This window comes from Lissotriton vulgaris, chromosome 5 (genome assembly GCF_964263255.1).
Source record: "Lissotriton vulgaris chromosome 5, aLisVul1.2, whole genome shotgun sequence".
In the NCBI taxonomy this organism is placed as follows: Eukaryota; Metazoa; Chordata; class Amphibia; order Caudata; family Salamandridae; genus Lissotriton; species Lissotriton vulgaris.
Window position 1 is genome coordinate 1,066,331,867 of NC_141693.1, and position 19,705 is coordinate 1,066,351,571.

Here is a 19,705-nt window from a genome sequence, read left to right on the forward strand (position 1 = left end):
GAAAATTTCACATCTTTAACATAGATCTTCCCAATGAATTAAATATTACTCCACATATAAACTTTTGGTACACAAACAAAAACGTGAACTACAAAAAAAACACTACATTTTGTATTTAATCTAATGCCATCCCAGCCCTAAATTACATTTTAAAATAACATATACCACAGAAACAGTTGTCTTATGAAGCCATGACTAGCACATGTTTGGGCATACTGGATGGCCCCTTGGCAGACTATGCCACATAGTAAAATAAATAAACATTGCAAATTTAACAGACATGGAGAAAATATACTGAACTGTGCAACATTGTTACTTTCAAAAGAAATTAAATGAAATGCAAATATATAACTAGGCCCATACTGAAAAAATCCAGGCCAAAGGACCACAATAACTTTGAAAAATTGAATAGAAGTACAAATAAATACTGGTGCTTTCCCTTAATCAAACAAAGAACACCATTATACAAGAGATTTTGAATTTACTTGCGAAATCTCAAATACAAAGTTCTTAAATTTAATAGTATATATGTGCAGACAAGGAGAGTGATCCTTCCAGCTCTAAATCCATATGAAAAGTGACCAGGAAATGGACAAAGCACTGGGAGAAGCCTGCTGGACAGGAACAGAAAGTTGGAGTCTCTACTGCACTTCCTTCCTGTCGAAGGAAAAAGGCTTCTCATGCAAAAAACTACAGCGGTCCATTGAAGAAGAAAATTCACTTGAAAAGCCCTTTAAGCTGCTTCACGAGCACAAAAGCTAGTTGAGTGGTGCATTCGCGACCACAATCAGCGCTACCTTGGTGCATACGCAAACAGAAGCCATGCGAATGGGCGCGAAGTCTTGCGTGCACTTGCTACTGGCGCCATAGTATTGTGGCGCTCATGAGCAAGCACCAAAACAAATCTCTAGCACACTAATGGAAAAAAACTCTGCTCTATGCCCGAAGGTGGAATTCAGAAACTCCTCGCTCCTTCGTGGAGCTTGAAGTGCCCAAATTCCACAACTCTACGAGCGGAGCAGAGTTTGCTGCCCGGGTCTAATTATTACCACATACTAAAACATCTGAAGAGCTCTACCCAATTAGAAATGCGAGTTGGAGCCTGCACCGTAATCTGCAATCACCTTGTGAGGAGAATCCCTATTACGAAGCATGCCACTTCTGGTGGGATCGGGGTTTCATCCCAATAAAGGAGTACTTCTCTGAAATTCCAGGTTCTAAGTTTGCTTTTTGTTGTAGATCCATGTATTTCGTTGTGAGTACTATTTATAAATCAGGATTGAATACCAACTGGTCCTAAAATCTCCCCAGGTCCTCCTTTTTGTGTTTTCTGATATCAAACCCTGTCATAAAATTTTACACATGTAGTTTTGCTTCATAGTTCTTTACTTTATACATTTCATACAAACGTCTCCCTTGACTCACCTTGTTAGTGAATTTAACACTGATGAGCCGTCCAGTAACTCTCGCACATTTTTCTAAGTGGACATCCCTGAGACCTGCCAAAATAATTGCATCTCTCGAAAGCATGATTTCAATAAGTAAAAAATTCCAAAGTCTTGAGTTTCAATTCCTCATTTTTTCTGAAAATCAGTAGGTGTATGCTTTAGATGGTAGAAAATCAGCCAAGTTCTTAAATATATAAAGTAGATCATGGTGACAAAGTCCTATCATTTTGATCACTAACGGTGGAAAACTGCAAAGAAGTTCATTTGTGGAATCGAATGGTACATTAATTTATGCTATTTGCGATCTGTAACACAAGCCACTTTTGCCTTTACTATGAGTCAGGCAGAGCACAATTACCTCATGAAGTTGAAGAGTTTTGTATAGCGCTCGATCACCATGCGGTTTCTTGGCGCTGCAGACGGACGGCCCTGAGGGGAGCAGGAGGACTACTGTAGTGTGAATGCATGAGAAAAAAGTTACGTTTTGAGAGCTTTACGAAAATCCATGTAAATGGGAGTGGACCTGATAGCAAAGGGAAGGGCATTCCAAAAAGGGGGGGCAAGGGTGGAAAACCTCATGCCTCCGAATTATTTCCTCCTAAAGCAGGGAACACTTAGGAGAAACTGAGTGGAGGAACGCAGATCTCTATTGGGGACGTAAGCTCTGATCTTAGAGTTGATGAAGGCTGGGGCAACACCAGCCAAAGCCAAAAAGATCAAGCAGCCCATCTTGAATAAAGAACGCTCCAAGATGGGCAGCCAATGAAGACTTTTTAGCAGGGGGGTAACATGATGAGACCTGGAAAGTTGATGGATCAGGGGGGTTTTGGATTAATTGCAGACGCGGAAGTTCGTAGGCAGGGATACCTACATACAAGCCATTGCCATAATGAAGGCGAGATAGGATCATGGCAAGAAGAATGAGTTTGAGGGCTGTAAAGGAAAAAAAACGAGACATTTTGCGTATAGTTCTAAGGGACAGAAAACAGGATGAGACCACTGTGCTGATCTGAGGGTGCATTGTGAGATCCTTACTGACTTTGATACCCAAAGTTTTCAAAGAAGCAGAGGGAAAGGGAGAGGGGCCAAGGGAGGAGGGCCAGAAGGCAGAGGTCCAGGGGCTGAGAGAGCTGCCCGTAAGTACCAGTTCAGTCTTATCAGGGTTTAACTTTAGATGGTTACCGTTCATCCAATCACTGATAAACATCAGGATAGATTGAAAATTAAGAACTGAGTCAGGGTAGGAGGAAAGGTTAAAGATGAGCTGGAGGTCATCGGCATAATTGAATACCGTGACCTCCATTTTTTGTAGAGCAGATATGAGGGGATAGATGTAAAGATTGAAAAGAAGGGGGGAGAGGGACGAGCCCTGGGGGACCCCGCAAGGGACAGAACAGGTGGGGGCATGGAATTCGTTCTACTTAGTTCCAAGCATTTCAGTTCTCACGTGTTTTTTTCTGTGTGTGGGAGAACTAGGCCCAATTTTACAGTGTGGGAAGTCTGAAATGTAAACAAATAGGAGGCTTTGGCCACAGCAGTAGCCAAGCCTCATCGCCCATTTTACTTTGCCATTGGTGAGCTTGCAGTGGTCCCCGGGCAACCACCTTCCCCTTCCCCACCTATCTTCCACCACCTCAGTCATCTGCACACGCCACCCAGAGGGCCCCATATACTTTTACCACCTGCTCAGAGAAAGTGGTAAATGTATGAGTTAAATCCCACTGAAATCGGAATTCCATGTGGTTTTACAGCCCCACTAAATCGATCCCACACAATAATTCCCTAATCAATGAGGTTACTATATAATTGCACAGTACTGGGGCAGATTTATCATGGGGTAACAGTAAAATCACAGGATTTTACAATTTGCCAGTACTAAGCAACTCAAAATGTGGGCCTACCTGGTATGAAATGTATAGAATGACGAAAACATTTTAAAAAGCAAAAATAATGTGTGGTATGTGACAGGCCTCAAATAACCTTCCTGCTATCTTTATTGAAGTCAAAGTATTTTAGCTATTTGTTATTGAAGATTGTTTATGTTTTATATATTTTCGGGGTTTTAGGCATGTAGGATTCCTTTGCTTATTAGAAAAACATTCCCACTTAGATAATTATACACTGATGCGCAAATGACTTTTGATATAAATTAAGATATTTTAACAGATTAAAAGCACCTATACCAATAATAAATTGAGAAACAGAGACTTGACCTATAAAGATTTATAGTGGACAAAAATTGAGAGATAGTCATATTTAAATGATATTCACAAAGATTTGCTCGAAAGGCATATTATAGATCCTTCAGACATCTATAGATCTGGTCCAGTGCAAGTCATTTTTTACTATGGAATAACATGGAAAATGTTGCCTTCAGGTAAAAATTTGCCCCAACATAAAACCTTGCTAATCAGGCTAAAACATCTAAATGTGCAGTAGCATTCCAAGCAAATCAGGAACTTTCTACAGATGTACCAGTTGATCTCTATATTTGGTGGTTTCAGGTATTTCTTTGTAGGTGGAAAGGGAGTCTTCAGTATGCTGCATAGAGGCTATGACTTAAAAGAAATTGTTTGTTGGTACTTTCATCCATTCTGTTGTACGACTTTAACAGTCCATTATCTTCATTGAGCACAATGGATCAACATAACGTGAATCTTTCTGTTTGCAGCTAAGCCCGCTTATGTACAATATACTCTTTGCAACAAAAAGGAACGAGGATGTTTCTGGCTTTAGAGAACAGTTCAACACAAAGATCCTTGAATTTGAAGAGGTAAGCAACACATCCAAGTGTGAGAGATCTTTATGAGGCCATTTATGATGATTAAAAATTCCTGCCATTTTCACCCAGTGTTAGGATATTGAAGTACACTGATGCCAGTGGATGCGTTAAATGTGAGAAAAATTGTTTTTCATGTTTCTGTATGTGACCATGAAAGTGATCTCATCAATGTGGGATTCAAGTTTTTCATGTAGTAATTAAACTATTTTACAACACATTTAGTAGCCTGGAAGACTTAAGCAATGGAAAGGAAACATATATATTTTTTATTTAATGCATGCAACTAATTTAAGTGTGCTTTGAACGTCATGATTTAAAACGACCCTACATATGTATAGACCTTGTAAAATCAATTAAAGGGAAGATTTTGTAGTATGATATTAAATACATGGGTGAAGAGGAAAGTCCTGTGACTATATTTAAGCATTTAGCTGATGGAGTAAGTGAATCAGAATATGACCTTGAACAGAAATATCTTATTAAGTCCACCTACTTGCTAGAAGGGATTCTCATTGAAAATGTATTGATATTGACAAGACAGGGAGCTCTTGCCCTCAGCATTATTGTACCAGTGGAGACCAGGAGTCAAGGCTGATGTTCAAAAATGGAAGGCAGAAGAAAACATTTTTACATCTTTGGGAGTGTTGGTGGGCTGGCAGGCAGGTGCCTGCTACGGCCTGACCGGCCCTGTTCAGGCAGCTATAAAAATGTCATGATAACTCTTATGAGTAATGTTCCTGCAAGAGAGTGAGATCGGAGCTTTGTCTTGTGACAGTTTTGAATTGCCATAAAGTAGCGCAGAGGGTTAATATGCCTGCTGAAAAGAACAGATCTGTATTTTATATGGATAGCTAAGTTGAAAACTAAAGCCAGGCTTTACCAGCTCTTTAAAACAAATGAAATGTATTTAAGAGAAGCTCTATGGAGAGATGAGGGGCACTTTTTCCTGGGTGGTAGTGAGGGAATCCATGGAGGAGGTCATATGGGTGGGGTGCCAAAGATGATTGTTGCACCAGGCGCCACCAATGCTAAAGCCGTCCCTTTGCACCTTTACAACTCCTCCATACCCAAACGTAATTATTACTGCTCATAACCATATCCTTGTATAGCCTTTTCCTGAAACCCGTTCTCCTTTCTTGGCATACAATGCCACTCTGACGAAATTGTCAGCTGGATCCTTCACTCACTTCAGGAAAGTAATGACCCACTGGATTCTGTATAAAAAATATTTGCTGAACTTCAAACTCCCCTAACTTGCTTCAACTCATAATTACACAAAGAAAACAAATGTCTTTGTTAGGAATGTTCTGGAATCTAATTTTCTGTGTCCTTCTCTCCATTAAGAAAAAGGGAAGAAGGTTAAGAAAAGGAAAAAGCAAATACAGTACAGACCAAAAAATTCTGTTAAATATGAAAAAAAGTTACTTTCCTCCACCGGTTCACAATTGGTCTTCCCCAAGCTCATCATCATACAATATGACTTTATAAATTACTCATGTCAATTTAAATGACCTCCAAGTGCTCCCTAAATAGTATTAGCAGAAAAGAACCCTCCTATGCAACAATCCACCACTATGGAACCATATGTATCCTCAATGCATTTAATACTTGCTGCTACACTCCCATGGGGGTGCCTGCCAGGATTCACAAGATAATGTCCAGAGAAATGGATTCAAGCCTGTCTCACCATGATTTATTGGTGGTAACAGTAGCCACTAGGCCACATCGCCTCCTGTGAAAGCTTGGCTCATTTTGGCTCATGGTTCAAAGAGGATCTTGAGCTGAGCATACCCAGGCATATAGTTCGAGTTTCTAGTGGCTTGCCTACCTATATTAGCATGCAAATGAAAGTAATGCTAGGGGGCAGAAGCCATAAAAAAATGTAAAAAACGTTCAAAGAGTAGGAGGGTAGAAGGTGAGAGATTGATGTAAAGTAGGAAAACTGCTGAAACAAGATAAGCTGCTCGGGGGAAAAGAGTGAGAAAGAGCAGCATATGGAAGGATTATCCATTATTGGGGTATCTTTCATAGATACACATGCCTGAATCATTCCCCGTCGCCGAGGCGGGAGTCCCACGGTAATAATACATACAAAAGCAGTGCTTTAGAAGAAATTTGTAGTAGGCTGACAAGACTATAGGCCAAAAAGGCCCAAAACTTAACAGCCTACCTACCTCATTATATGAAAAGAACTGAAAGTAGTTACAACCAATCAGCTGTCAGCACCCTCTAGAACCTTCCCAGCAGAGGCAGTTCTCCTCAGATTTTCCCAGCACAAGTGGGAAGTACGTATCCCTAATAGAGAACTGTTCTGCAGGGGAGGAGGGTGGGTGCATGTGAATCTATGAAAGATACCAATACTGGATAACTGTAGTTACAGGTAAGTAACTTGTTTTCTTATCCAGTATTGGGGTATCTTTCATAGATTCACATGCCTGAATCAGAATAGCAAGCAGTAGACCTATACATGTCGTTTTGCAGAAGGTGGGAGACAAATCGTATTTCTACATAACCCACACTCATCCGGAAGGTTATAGAGCACTATAGAGCACTAGAAATGTAAATATACATAAATGCCGAAACCTTGGAAATGAAATAATTATATTCAGAAAACATACTTCATATTAAAACAGTATTTGACAATCAAAATATTACAGTGGGTTATGTTGTACTCTTATGTCATAAATGCAATATGAGAGACCTTGAAAGTCTAACCTTATTGAAGAAGATGCTGCAGCACAGCTTGACCCACTGCTGTATCGTCCTGTGCTGCCGATTGCAAGCAGTAATGCTTTGTGAATGTATGGACACTCTTCCATGTAGCAGCTCGGCAAATGCCCTCCAGCGTGACCCCAGCAAATAAGGCTGTCGATGTCAACATAATTCTGGTGTAATGTGCTTTCACCTTTCTGACTAAAGGCTTATTAGCTTTTTCTTGACAGAATTGTATTACCAAAGATAACCTATCTGGCTATCGTTGCTTTCGTCACAGCTTGCCCTAATGTAACTTAACCATAAGCAATAAATAATTGGTTAGATTTTCTGATATCTTTAGTTTTCTGAAGATAGAACTTTAGACAACGTTTCACATCAAGAGAGTGCAGGGCCCTCTCTGCCGGTGTGACTGGATCCGGGAAAAAAGTCTTTAACTTTACCGGCTGGTTTAATTGAAATTGAGACGGCACTTTGGGAATGAATTTTGGATCTGTTCTCAAAGTGACATAGTCTTTAGAGAAATGAAGGAACGGTTCTGAAATCGTGAAAGCCGGAATTTCACTAACCCTCCGGGCTGAAGTGAGAGCTAGTAAAATAGCCACTTTCCAGTTTAAAAACTTCAGTTCAGTTCTGGGAATAGGCTCGAAAGGCTTCCTCATTAACTGAGACAAAATGACATTGAGATCCCATTCAGGCGGTGGAGGTCGAATTGGAGGAAAGGCTCGAAACAATCCTTTCAGAAATTGCTTTATCAGTGAGGAAGAACATAGTGAGGGCTTGTACGAACTTTTTCTGAATCTGGATATAGTGGCAAGATGCACTTTGATAGAAGAGAATACTAGACCTGCCTTGGCTAGTGATAGCAAGTAAGGAAGGATATCTTCCGGTGGAGCATGGAGCGGATAAATATTATTTGCGTCACACCAACAACAGAAGCATCTCCATTTAAAACGGTACGTTCTGATAGTGCTCTGAGCACGGGCTTGAGATAGAATTTCTCTACAGTCTTGAGAAATCTTGAGATCCTTAAACTCTAAGAAGTCAAGAGCCAGGCGTGCAAGTAAAGCGATTGTGGATCCGCACGTTGTGTGGAAGGGAGTCTCCCTGAGTGCCTACTCAGTTTTTTCTACTTTTCACATCAGGATGTCTGAGAAGAAAGCCCTTTTCAAGGCCTGCAGGACCTGTGATAAAAAGAGGGTCCATGTAGATGTTCAGCATAAGGACTGCATCTACTGCCTGCATCCAAATCACATTGTGAAGGATTGTAGGCTTTGTCGCATCTTCCCTGCCAAAACCATCAGGGACAGGGAAGTGAGGGTTCTTCTATGGCTCAAATCATCTTCTACAGATGATGAGGACAGAGCTTCAACTTCCAGCAAAAGAGTCAGATCCAGAAACAGCTCTTCTCCTGAGAGGAAAAAACATCACAAATCCTCTGATAGAGCTTCAGAACCCACAAGGAGGTCATCTTCTCCTCCTCTTGACTCTCCATCTTCTCGGCCTTCAGGATCTTCAGCGTCTAAAACAGTGAGTAAAGCCCAGGCAAAAACTGTTTCACTGGTGTCTTCTCACACAGTCTCTGTGACTTCTACCACCTCAAGCTCTTCTGCTATGGTGTCTACATCTGCTATAACATCACCTATTATGTCAGCCAAGATTTCTTCAAAGAAATCTTCTGGGGCTAAGGACATTTCTTCAGTTTTACCCAAATCATCGTCGACGACCGTACCATCGACGACAGTTCCATCGTCAACGAAGTCATCGACGACGAAAGCCGCGTCAGCATCGAAGTCATCAGCAAAGAAGAGCCCGTCGACGACAGCCCTGTCGACGACAGCCTTGTTGATGAAGAACGGCCCTGTCGACGGCAGCCCCGTCGACGACAGCTCCGTCGAGGAGAAGTCCGTCAACAGTAACACCGTCGACGACGATTCGTCCATCAACGACGAGCCCGTCGACGGCAATTCCATCAAAGATCCAGCCGCCTTCAGCACATCTGATTAAGACGCCTAAATCAACAAAGAGTCCCGTCATTTCCAAGCTCCACCTGCAAGAGTCTGGCCTGCATTACCTCAAGTGTCTCATGCTTCACCTGTGGCATACACTCATTTTCAGTTGAAATCCTATCATAGGCAGGACTATGCTAATATTTCTACGCTACTGCCATCGCACATTTTGGAAACACATGTTGAAGAGTAGGAATCTGATGAGGAGGATGCAGCCGAAAAAGGTCCCTTCGGGATTGCTCGCCATCCATTAGAATTACGGATAAAATGTCAGGAAGAGGATTAAGAAGAGGATATTCAGGAGCATTTCTATCAAGAGAATGTGTCTACACATTTTTATAGACAACCATATAGAGCTCCACGTTCGGAGGAGACAAGTCATCTACCTCCTTCTTTGATTCAGGACTTACAGGCCATGTTGGTGGAATATCGCCAGAGGTTCCCGCCTACACCGTCCACTCCATCCGTACCTTTTGTACCGGCGGATGTACCTATGCCTCCACCACCGCAGGTTCCAGTGCTGCCAAGACACACTGTAGACCCCACATCACAAGAGGATCAGAATACTTCCTCTTCGGATGAAGATGGAAGAGAGGAAGGCGAGCTGCCTCATGACGACGCAACTGGAGATCCGTGGGATGAATACATAATCCCCATGCCTTCGCCTCCTTTGCCGCAACCCTCTGACTCTCCACCGGAGGACATTGGCGGCTTTCACAATATCATGCAAAGGGCTGCTGCAAGATTTGAACTGCCAGTTACTACTGAGCAGTCGGACTGTTTTTTGCACAACTTTAAAGAGGGGTATAGGAAAATCACCAGGGCTATACCTATCATAGATTTAATTTTAAGATTATGAAGACGCCAGCTTCTGTTCCTGCAGTCCTTCCTCGTATTGAAAAGAAGTATAGAGCACCGCCAGAAACTCCATCTTTTCTGGTGGGCCACCCGCATCCGGACTCTGTAATCTCACAAGCTGCACAACAGAGGTCCAAGAATCCGTCCACTCCAATCTCTACGCAACCAGATAAAGAGGGCAGATGATTGGATTTAGAAGTTCTCCACCAATGCTGCATCTTCCATCAAGGCAGCGAATTCTCTTGCAATTCTTTCCTGCTATGACAGACAGATGTGGTCAGATTTGTCGGAGTTCATAGATTTGATACCAGAAAACCGTCAACTGGAAGCACGTAAGATAGTGCTTAAAGGAGAGAGAGCTGCATCAGAGATAATAGATTGCGCCTGGACATTGCAAATACTAATTTTAGACAGTTAGCGGGTGCTGCGGTCCTCAGACGCCAGGGTTGGCTCAGAGCATTCTCCTTCAGACAGTGAGTGCAAACAAAAATCCTTGATATGGCTTACGATGGGGACTCGCTCTTCGGTAAGCACATAGATGACGCCCTACTTACCATTAAGACGGATACCGACACAGCAAAATCACTTGGTACCCTGCAATATAAGAGAGGATCTTTTAGAGAAGCACAGGGTCGTGGTTTTTCTTCTAGGGGGAATTACCACAATCGGCAAAACAGGCAATACCATTCTCAGTATAAACAGCCGTATTACCAATTTTCATACAGGCAATCTACTTCCACTAATTTCTCTCGTTAGGACGGAAGACGAATAACAAATAATCAAGGCCGAGATTCCAACAAACATCAATAAGCTCTGCCGGACGCCAGTCCAGCATTCTCCCCTCCCTGTGGGAGCGAAGATATCTGCCTTTTCCCAACAATGGCGGAACATCACATCAGATCAGTGGGTCCTCGAACTGGTGAAAAAAGGACACACTCTGGAATTTTTAAAGAAACCACCTACGACCCGCCCAAGGGCCCCCCTCCCCCTTGTCTTCACTTACTGTTCAAAGAAGCCTTAAACATGTTTCGCAAGAATGCGATAGAAAAGGTTCCAATGTGCAAAAAGGAAAAGGATTCTACTCTCGCTTCTTCCACATAAAGAAAAGGTCGGGAGAGTGGCGCCTGATTCTGGATTTGCGCAGACTCAACAAATTCTTGAAGAAGCAGACTTTTCGCATGGTGACGTTGGCAGATGTGCTCAGTTGCCTCAACAAAGGGGACTTTATGGCTTCTCTGGATTTGGAAGACGCTTACTTCCATATCCCTATACACCCCAAACATCGCAAATACTTACGGTTCAAAGTGGCTGGCATCCACTTTCAATTCAAGGTGCTCCCATTCGGGCTGAAATCGGCACCAAGAATATTCACAAAATGTTTAGCCCCAGTTTCTGCAGCACTGAGGTCTGTAGGAATACAAGTCTTCCCATACCTCTACGACTGGCTGCTCAAAGGACCATCAAAATAGACCACAAGACAAGCTGTCAAAAGTTGCCTTCGTCTATTCTCATATCTAGGGCTCACTCTCAATGCACAGAAGTCACAGTTGCAACCACTCCAAGTATTAACCTTTCTGGGAGCATCACTGGACACCCAACAGTGCAAGGCGTCTCTGGAACAGCAGAACAGACTTCAAAGACTGGCAAAACTCAACAAAAAAGTCACTTTCTGTCCGAATGTTTGCGTCTCTTCTGTGAATGTGCTCTTCAGCGATCAGCTAAGTCCCATTTGCAAGACTCAGGATGAGGCCACTGCAAGAAGAGTTGCACCTACAATGGCAACAAATTGGAGAGTCTTTCGACGATTACATCAAGGTAACATCCAGAATGAGGCATGCTCTCCAATGGTGGTCAAAAGGAAGCAACCTGTCTCCAGGTCTCATGTTCCTTCCAACCCTTACGGAGTTTATCCTTACCACAGACGCATCTATGGAAGGATGGGGAGGTCACCTCCAGGACCTTCAAATTCAAGTCTGATGGTCTCATCAATATCGGCAGAAACACATCAACAGTCTAGAATTAAGAGCCATTTTCCTTTCTCTGCAAGTATTCCTTCTGAGAATTGCAAATTCCTCAGTGCTGGTGCGTACAGACAATACCACCAGCATGTTTTACATCAACAAGCAAGGGGGGGCGAGGTCTCTCTCTCTATCGCAGGAAGCTCAAGAGATGTGGGAGTGGGTTATACAACATGGCATAACCCTCAGAGCGGAGCATGTCAAGGGGGTTCAAAACTCTCTAGCCGACAACCTCAGCAGATCTCTCGCAGGTTGCCACAAATGGCAGCTGGAACAAGACACAGGTGAACAGGGTCTTTCGAAGATGGGGCACGCCAACTCTAGATCTGTTTGCAACAGAACAGCAAATGCCTTTACTACGCCAGCAGATTTTCTCAACGGGGATCAAGAGGGAATGCCCTGTCCATGAGATGGTCAGGAATCTATGCATACGCTGTTCCCCGATACCGTTAATACCGAGTATTCTGCAAAAGATGAAGAGGGAACACTGCACTCTTCTCCTCATTGCTCCTCTCTGGCCGAGGCAGTACTGGTTCCAAGAACTGCTCCTGGTGTCTCAGCAGCCTCCAATTCGTCTCAAACCAACACTTTCAATGTTGACAAGAGAAAGAGGTCAGATTCTACCCCCGGATCCACAATCACTTCACTTGCACGCCTGGCTCCTGACTTCTTAGAGTTTAAGGATCTCAAGATTTCTCAAGACTGTAGAGAAATTCTGTCTCATTCCCGTGCTCAGAGCACTATCAGAATGTACCGTTTTAAATGGAGACGCTTCTGTTGTTGATGTGAAGCAAATAATATTCATCCGCTCCAGGCTCCACCGGACGATATCCTTCCTTACTTGCTATCACTAGCCAAGGCAGGCCTAGTATTCTCTTCTATCAAAGTGCATCTTGCCGCTATATCCAGATTCAGAAAAAGTTCGAACAAGCCATCACTATGTTCTTCCTCACTGATAAAGCAATTTCTGAAAGGATTGTTTCGAGCCTTTCCTCCAATTCAACCTCCACCGCCTTAATGGGATCTCAATGTCGTTTTGTATCAGTTAATGAGGAGGCCTTTCGAGCCTATTCACAGAACTGAACTGAAGTTTTTAACCTGGAAAGTGGCTATTTTACTAGCTCTCACTTCAGCCCGGAGTGTTAGTGAAATTCAGACTTTCACGATTTCAGAACCGTTCCTTCATTTCTCTAAAGACTATGTCACTTTGAGAACAAATCCAAAATTCATTCCCAAAGTGCCGTCTCAATTTCAATTAAACCAGCCGGTAAAGTTAAAGACTTTTTTCCCGGATCCAGTCACACCGGCAGAGAAGGCCCTGCACTCTCTTGATGTGAAACGTTGTCTAAAGTTCTATCTTCAGAAAACTAAAGATATCAGAAAATCTAACCAATTATGTATTGCTTATGGCCAAGTCACATTGGGGCAAGCCGTGACGAAAGCAACAATAGCCAGATGGTTATCTTCGGTAATACAATTCTGTCACGAAAAAGCTAATAATCCTTTAGTCAGAAAGGTGAAAGCACATTCCACCAGAATTATGTCGACATCGACAGCCTTATTTGCTGGGGTCACGCTGGAGGACATTTTCCGTGCTTCTACATGGAAGAGTGTCCATACATTCACAAAGCATTACTGCTTGCAATCCGCATCATAGGACAATACAGCAGTGGGTCAAGCTGTGCTGCAGCATCTTCTTCATTAAGTTTAGACTTTCAAGGTCTCTCATATTGCATTTATGACATAAGAGTATAACATAATCCACTGTAATATTTTGATTGTCAAATGCTGTTTTTAATATAAAGTATGTTTTCTGAATATAGTTATTTCATTTCAAAGGTTTCGGCATTTATGTATATTTACATTTCTAGTGCTCTATAACCTTCCGGACGAGTGTGGGTTATGTAGAATTACGATTTGTCTCCCACCTTCCGCAAACGACATGTATAGGTTTACTGCTTGCTATTCTGATTCAGGCATGTGAATCTATGAAAGATACCCTAATACTGGATAAGAAAACAAGTTACTTACCTGTAACTACAGTTATCCAGTATTGGTATCTTTCATAGATTCACATGCACCCACCCTCCTCCCCTGCAGAACAGTTCTCTATTTGGGATACGTACTTCTCACTTGTGCTGTGATAAACTGAGGAGAAATGCCTCTGCTGGGAAGGTTCTAGAGGGTGCTGACAGCTGATTGGTTGGAATTACTTTCAGTGATTTTCATATAATGAGGTAGATAGGCTGCTACGTTTTGGCCGTTTGGGGCCTATAGCCTTGTCAGCCTATTACAAATTTCTTCTAAGGCACTGCTTTTGTATGTATTATTACCATGGGACTCCCGCCTTGGCGACGGGGAATGATTCAGGCATGTGAATCTATGAAAGATACCAACACTGGATAACCGTAGTTACAGGTAAGTAACTTGTTTTCATATATTGACATAAGAGGGGCAGATCCAGCAAGAATAGGCTGGTGAAGGGAGAAAGACCTTAAATACGCCATGTTATTCAAAGCGAAACTGAGAGTGGAAGCAGAAAGTAACACATGGTTCTTCTTGAACCCTGAAGAGACGTGGTAATGGGTGGAGACAAGCAGGAAATCGCACATCGGATGGACATCGTCTGAAACAGAAGTGGAGCAGTCAGAAACATGCGCACAACAACCTAAAAGGAGCTTGCTCAACGAAGATGACGCTGAAAAAAACACGAAATGAACACTGAGACTCAAGGGGCTAAAAATGGCTGACCTGAAAGTATACAACCAGTCAGACAATCTTTGAAGGGCCAAAACTGAACTACTCGAAGGGTGTGAACGGTGGAGTATATTCCACAAACTCTAAATCAGACAGCTACAATTGCAGGTAATAGGGTTCTGAAACTGCTAATGTACGTAAATACCAACTGTAAGGGTTGGCATTAAGTAAGTCATTTATGATGCCAGACGACCGAAGTTCGGGAGGGGAGGGACCGGTGTGGCCACAAACCACTAAACATCTAAGGGGAGGCCGACAGGCACTCTGCAATGTTGGGTAGGCAGGTAGGTTGTACACTGTCATGCAGGGAGGTAGGGAGGGGGAACATATCATCGCAAGAAAGGGGAAAAGTTTTAAGTTTACTTATGTTACAGTCAGGAAAGTATTGAGAATAGGAATGACAGCCATGCATCCACATTTTCGGTTCTATGAAACGCAGACAACCAATAGGGCCTCGCAGCAGGGCAACACTTGCGATGGTAAAAGAAGCTCCAAGCTCGGGACACCAAACGTTGTGACATGGAGCGAAAGTGGTCAGTAGCCGTACAAAGGTAGACCCCACATCATACATGACAGACAAGATAGTTGAGAATGCACTCAGACTCCTCACCAAGAATGTAAATAGACTAGGTAATAAGCTCAAGCGAGGGATAGTGCTCCAGTTTATATGACGTCAAGCCCTGGACGTAGTATTTCTACAAGAAACACATCTGGTGGGCAACACCTGCAAAGCTCTGGATAGAGGGGCGCATAAGTTGATTGCCCGTGCAGGATTTATGTCAGGTTCCAGAGGGTCCAGCATATTGGTCCATAAGGGCCTTCCTCTCATAGTACAGAAGACCTGGGCTGATGCACCTGACAGTTTGCAGTAGTAGAGGCTCTTTGGGAAAGAACATGTGTCAACCTAGGGTCAGTTTATGTTCCTCTGGCCCTCTGTCCTAGACCTGCTGTTTGGAACCCTAGTGTTGGGGAGTGATCTGAATTTGTAACTACATGACCGAATGGACTGACACCCTCCTCAAGGACAAGCACGAGAGAGCATGCTCTTGGCTGATTTTCTCACTACACTGGGCCTGGTAGATGTTTGGCGTTATCTTAATTCCCAAGCGTAACAATATACATTTCACTCTGGGTCAGATGACAGTCTGTCCTGCATAGACTACATATTGACATTAACAAACGATGTACGCAATTTCAGAGAAGCTTACTATCTGGCTAGAATAGAAACCCTTGAAAAAGAGATAATGGAAAGGGAGGTGCAGATTATTGACAACCAAGACGAGTCGTCAAGACAGGCCCTAGACAATTAGTGACTTGAGTAAAAATCATTACTTGCAGAGGCACCCAGGACTAAAGTCAGAGCAGCACAACAGAAAATATACAGAATTGGAGACAGAGCGGGTAAGCTCTTGGCCTGGCTAGAAAAAAGGGCACAAGCCCAGTGCTGGGTACCTGAACTGAAAGTAAAAGGAGATGAGATCCCCAACAAATAGCGGCGGCCTTTGCGGACCACTTTGAACATTTATATGCACCCACAACTAAGACCACAATGGATGACTCACGAGAACCTTATCCCCTGAAAACCGGGACTCGCTAAAGGACAAGCTCACAGAGGAGTAACTACGCACTGCAATTTGTAGTGTGCAGTCAGGGAAGGCAATGGGCCCAAACGGCCTCCCAATTGAATTTTTTTAATTAACTGCTTTGCGGCTAACACCTTATCTCTGTGACAGGTTTCATGAGAGCATGCTGAAAGGGAGCTCTGCCGTGAGACCAAAGGCTGGCTTCCACAGTAGTTACACATAAACAAGGTAAACCGACGAAGAGCTGTAGCTTCTATCGACCCATCTCACTGCTCAATGCAGAAGCCAAGATTTTGGCAAAAACACTGCCTGCATGCCTGATTCCCATCATCATCAAGCTAGTACATCCAGACCAGTCGGGCTTCAAGCATGGGCGAAGCTCAGCACTTAACATACGTCGTCTCCACAGGGTATTGGGTAAGATTGAAACACTCAGAGAAAACCCTGCCATACTCTCTCTTGATGCGCAGATGGCATTCGATACGATAGAATGGCCATACCTCTTCACTGTCCTCGAATGTATGGGCTTCGGCCCAAAGCTCCTGAAATGGATCAAGTTGCTATATACGGAACCGATGGCACAGGTGATAGTGAATCAGCACACTTCATGAAAGTTTCAACTAGGAAGAGGAACGCTACAAGGATGTCCTCTGTCGTCTCTAATATTTGCCTTAATGTTGGAGTCCTTAGCAACTTGGGTGAGGGGTGACCCGATAATCATGGAGCTAACATGGGCAGATAACTAGGGAGTTCGAATATCCCTATATGCAGACGACATACTACTATATTTAGCATCCCCAGCTACGTCAATTAACAGAATTCTTTATATATTCACTAACGTTGGCAGATAGTCTGGTTTCAGCATCAATTGGACGAAATCCATAGTATACTTGGTCCACCCCCAAAGCTACCATCCGAGTGTAAGGCCTTGATCGAGACATAAGGCTTCTACTACCTGGGGATCTATGTCACACCAAATCCCACCCAATTTTTCACAATCAATCTCCTGGGTCCTCTGGCCCACTTTCAAAAAGATGTGCAGCATTGGAAGTCTTTGCCTTTGTCCCTACCTGGGCACACGGCGCTGTTTAAAATGCTGGCGCTACCGCGGTTCTGATATATATTAAAAAACAATCCCTTCAAAGTTCCTGAAACGTGCTTCACTAATATAGCAAGTGAAGTGAGAACATTGCTGTGGGAGGGTAAGCAAACTGATGAAAAGTTGGTATGACGGGGGAATTGCACTGCCAAACATTAAATTATATTACTGGGCAGCTCAACTAGTGTTGGTCAAACATTGGGCCTACCTCCCCCATAACAACCTGGCATTCCGGATGGATAGGCTAGTGATAGGTCCTGAAGGTTATAAAGGAGCCCTTTACATGGATCTCAGACATCAAACGCTAACGGGCCCAATGGCTGTTTGGGGTCAAGCAAATAAGAAACTCTGCTGGCATAAGAACGTGGCGTAAGTTATGCCCCTGTGGGTAGCAGAGCAACTAGGCAAAATAGGGAGTTAACCAGGGTTAGATAAGTGAGACAACTTAGGCATTTCATCTGTTATAGATCTCTGGAAAAATGGAAAGGTAATCCCATTCACTGAGTTGCAAACTAAATATAATATGGCAAACCAGGAAATATTCAGATACCTGCAAATACGACATGCGCTTATAACAGTAATCCCGCGAAACGAGATGGTACCTGAAGCATCTCCATTAGAAGATAGATTACTCTCAGATCCAATGATGCAAAAGGCTATTTCAATGACGTACCAAAAGCTAAGTAATAATCTGCTGGACCCACTACTCCTACTCAGAGAACGTTGGCAAAGAGACATAGGAGAGCTAGATGATGAAGAATGGCAGAAAGCTTAAATTCCCCCCGGAGGCACCTATACCACTGAAATACCGATTGATTCAACTTGAAATACTACACAGACCTTATCTTTCTGGCGGAACGCTGACTAAAATCGGGAGGAGGGAGGACTCAAAGTGTCTTAGACTTTGCACAGGAGAGGGCATCTTTCACCATACCCTCTGGGACTGCCCAGCTATCAAGCCCTTCTGGCAAGCTATCACGGCCACGATGCAAAGTGTGTGTGAGGAAGAGATTCACTTAAAGCCTGCTTAATATATGGGAGGCCACTGACCTAACAGCTAATGAGCAACCGAGCTAACTTTGGCCAAGCGAAACATAGCTCTACAGTGGGGGTCAGGCAAGGTACCTATCCAGCAGGGATGGGCAAGAGATATGGATAAATGTATGTTTCCTGACAACGATGTGTTTAAGTCCAGAGGCTGCCCTAAAAAATGGGATAAGAAATGGGGAAAGTGGAATTTGCATAGAGGGGCTATATGTATCTCACCCACGAGAGAACTCACAAGACACCAAAGAGGAAGGGATCTTCGACAATGTGACAATGAGTAAATTGAAACATAATACATGCCAGGATGCATGTAATGTATACTACACTGTAAAATGCGTCATATGTGATGCAAACTTTCCTACCTGACTATTGTAAGACTGTATTTTCAATAAAAAGAATAATAATAAAAAGAATAAGCTGGTGAATAGGGAGAGGTTGATGTAAAGGGAACTGACCATCAAAAAAAGTTGAGGCAAGAGAAGGTAAGAGGTTGCGTGGAGACGGGAGGGAAGGAGTAGAGTATTGAAGGGAAACATGGACGTTAGAGTGGCAGAATCAGAGAGAGAAGGTAGAATGCCTTGGGAGAGGTGAAGAGGAGATAATGCAGGCGTAAAGTGGATATAAGAAGGGACAGAACCCGCAAGAGTAGGTAATCTTTTGGTAAGATATGAGGTTAAAAGTAAAGCATGGAGGGGAGAGGTGGATGTAAGTAGGCAGAATCGGCAAAAAAAAGTAAGAAGCTGAAGAACAGGTAAAAAATGTCTTTGAACCAGTGTGTGCTGATAAGTCCGTTGGGCCTTCTGCTGAAGTTTTCAATTCCCTATCTCTTTATTTTCCATGTAAAAATGTGAAAAAAAGTTCTAGTTTTGAGATGCGTGTAATATTTTCCACAAACTGTTGTGATCTTTAACCATCCTCAATATGTTTACTGAAGTTCAGTCTGCCCTCTGTACTCTATTAGTCCTCTCGACCTTCTATTAAATATTACTCCCAGTGGGACCCTTTCCTGCACATGTCCTGACTGGAGATCTAGAGATCAGAGCTCCTGGTCTGAACTCCTTTTGCAATATCTTGTTTGACTCGTCGCAAGTTCTTACCAATGTAAAAACTATAATAAACTGGTGTTTCTCTCCTCAAAAAACCTTTAGCAGGCTCAAAACTTTTCTGCATCTTCTGACATCTTTTTGGTACCCTTTTTTTGAATATCCCACAATATTTTTCTGTAAAAGGAAAAAAAAGCAGACATATGTTGTGGGACGTTTTCTTTGGGTCGGAGGCAATAGGTGATTAATTGGCACCATCTGTGGAGGATACAGTTGTTTATGATTGCTGTTTCAAAACTGTATATTATTTGGTTATGACTATTCCTTTTTGAAACTTGTCTCTCCAAAG

At 43.0% G+C, this 19,705-nt stretch overlaps 1 protein-coding gene across 4 annotated transcripts in view; it reads left to right on the top strand.

The window, feature by feature from the left end:
• LOC147712018 (glutathione S-transferase omega-1-like) overlaps positions 1 to 19,705 on the top strand; it is a 610,936-nt gene that overhangs the window by 537,847 nt on the left and 53,384 nt on the right. For all 4 annotated transcript variants that reach the window (XM_086922748.1, XM_086922750.1, XM_086922747.1 and 1 more), the window contains exon 5: positions 4,120 to 4,221. In XM_086922748.1, coding sequence (XP_086778874.1) covers positions 4,120 to 4,221 — 102 coding nt within the window. The remainder of the gene's footprint in view (positions 1 to 4,119; positions 4,222 to 19,705) is intronic.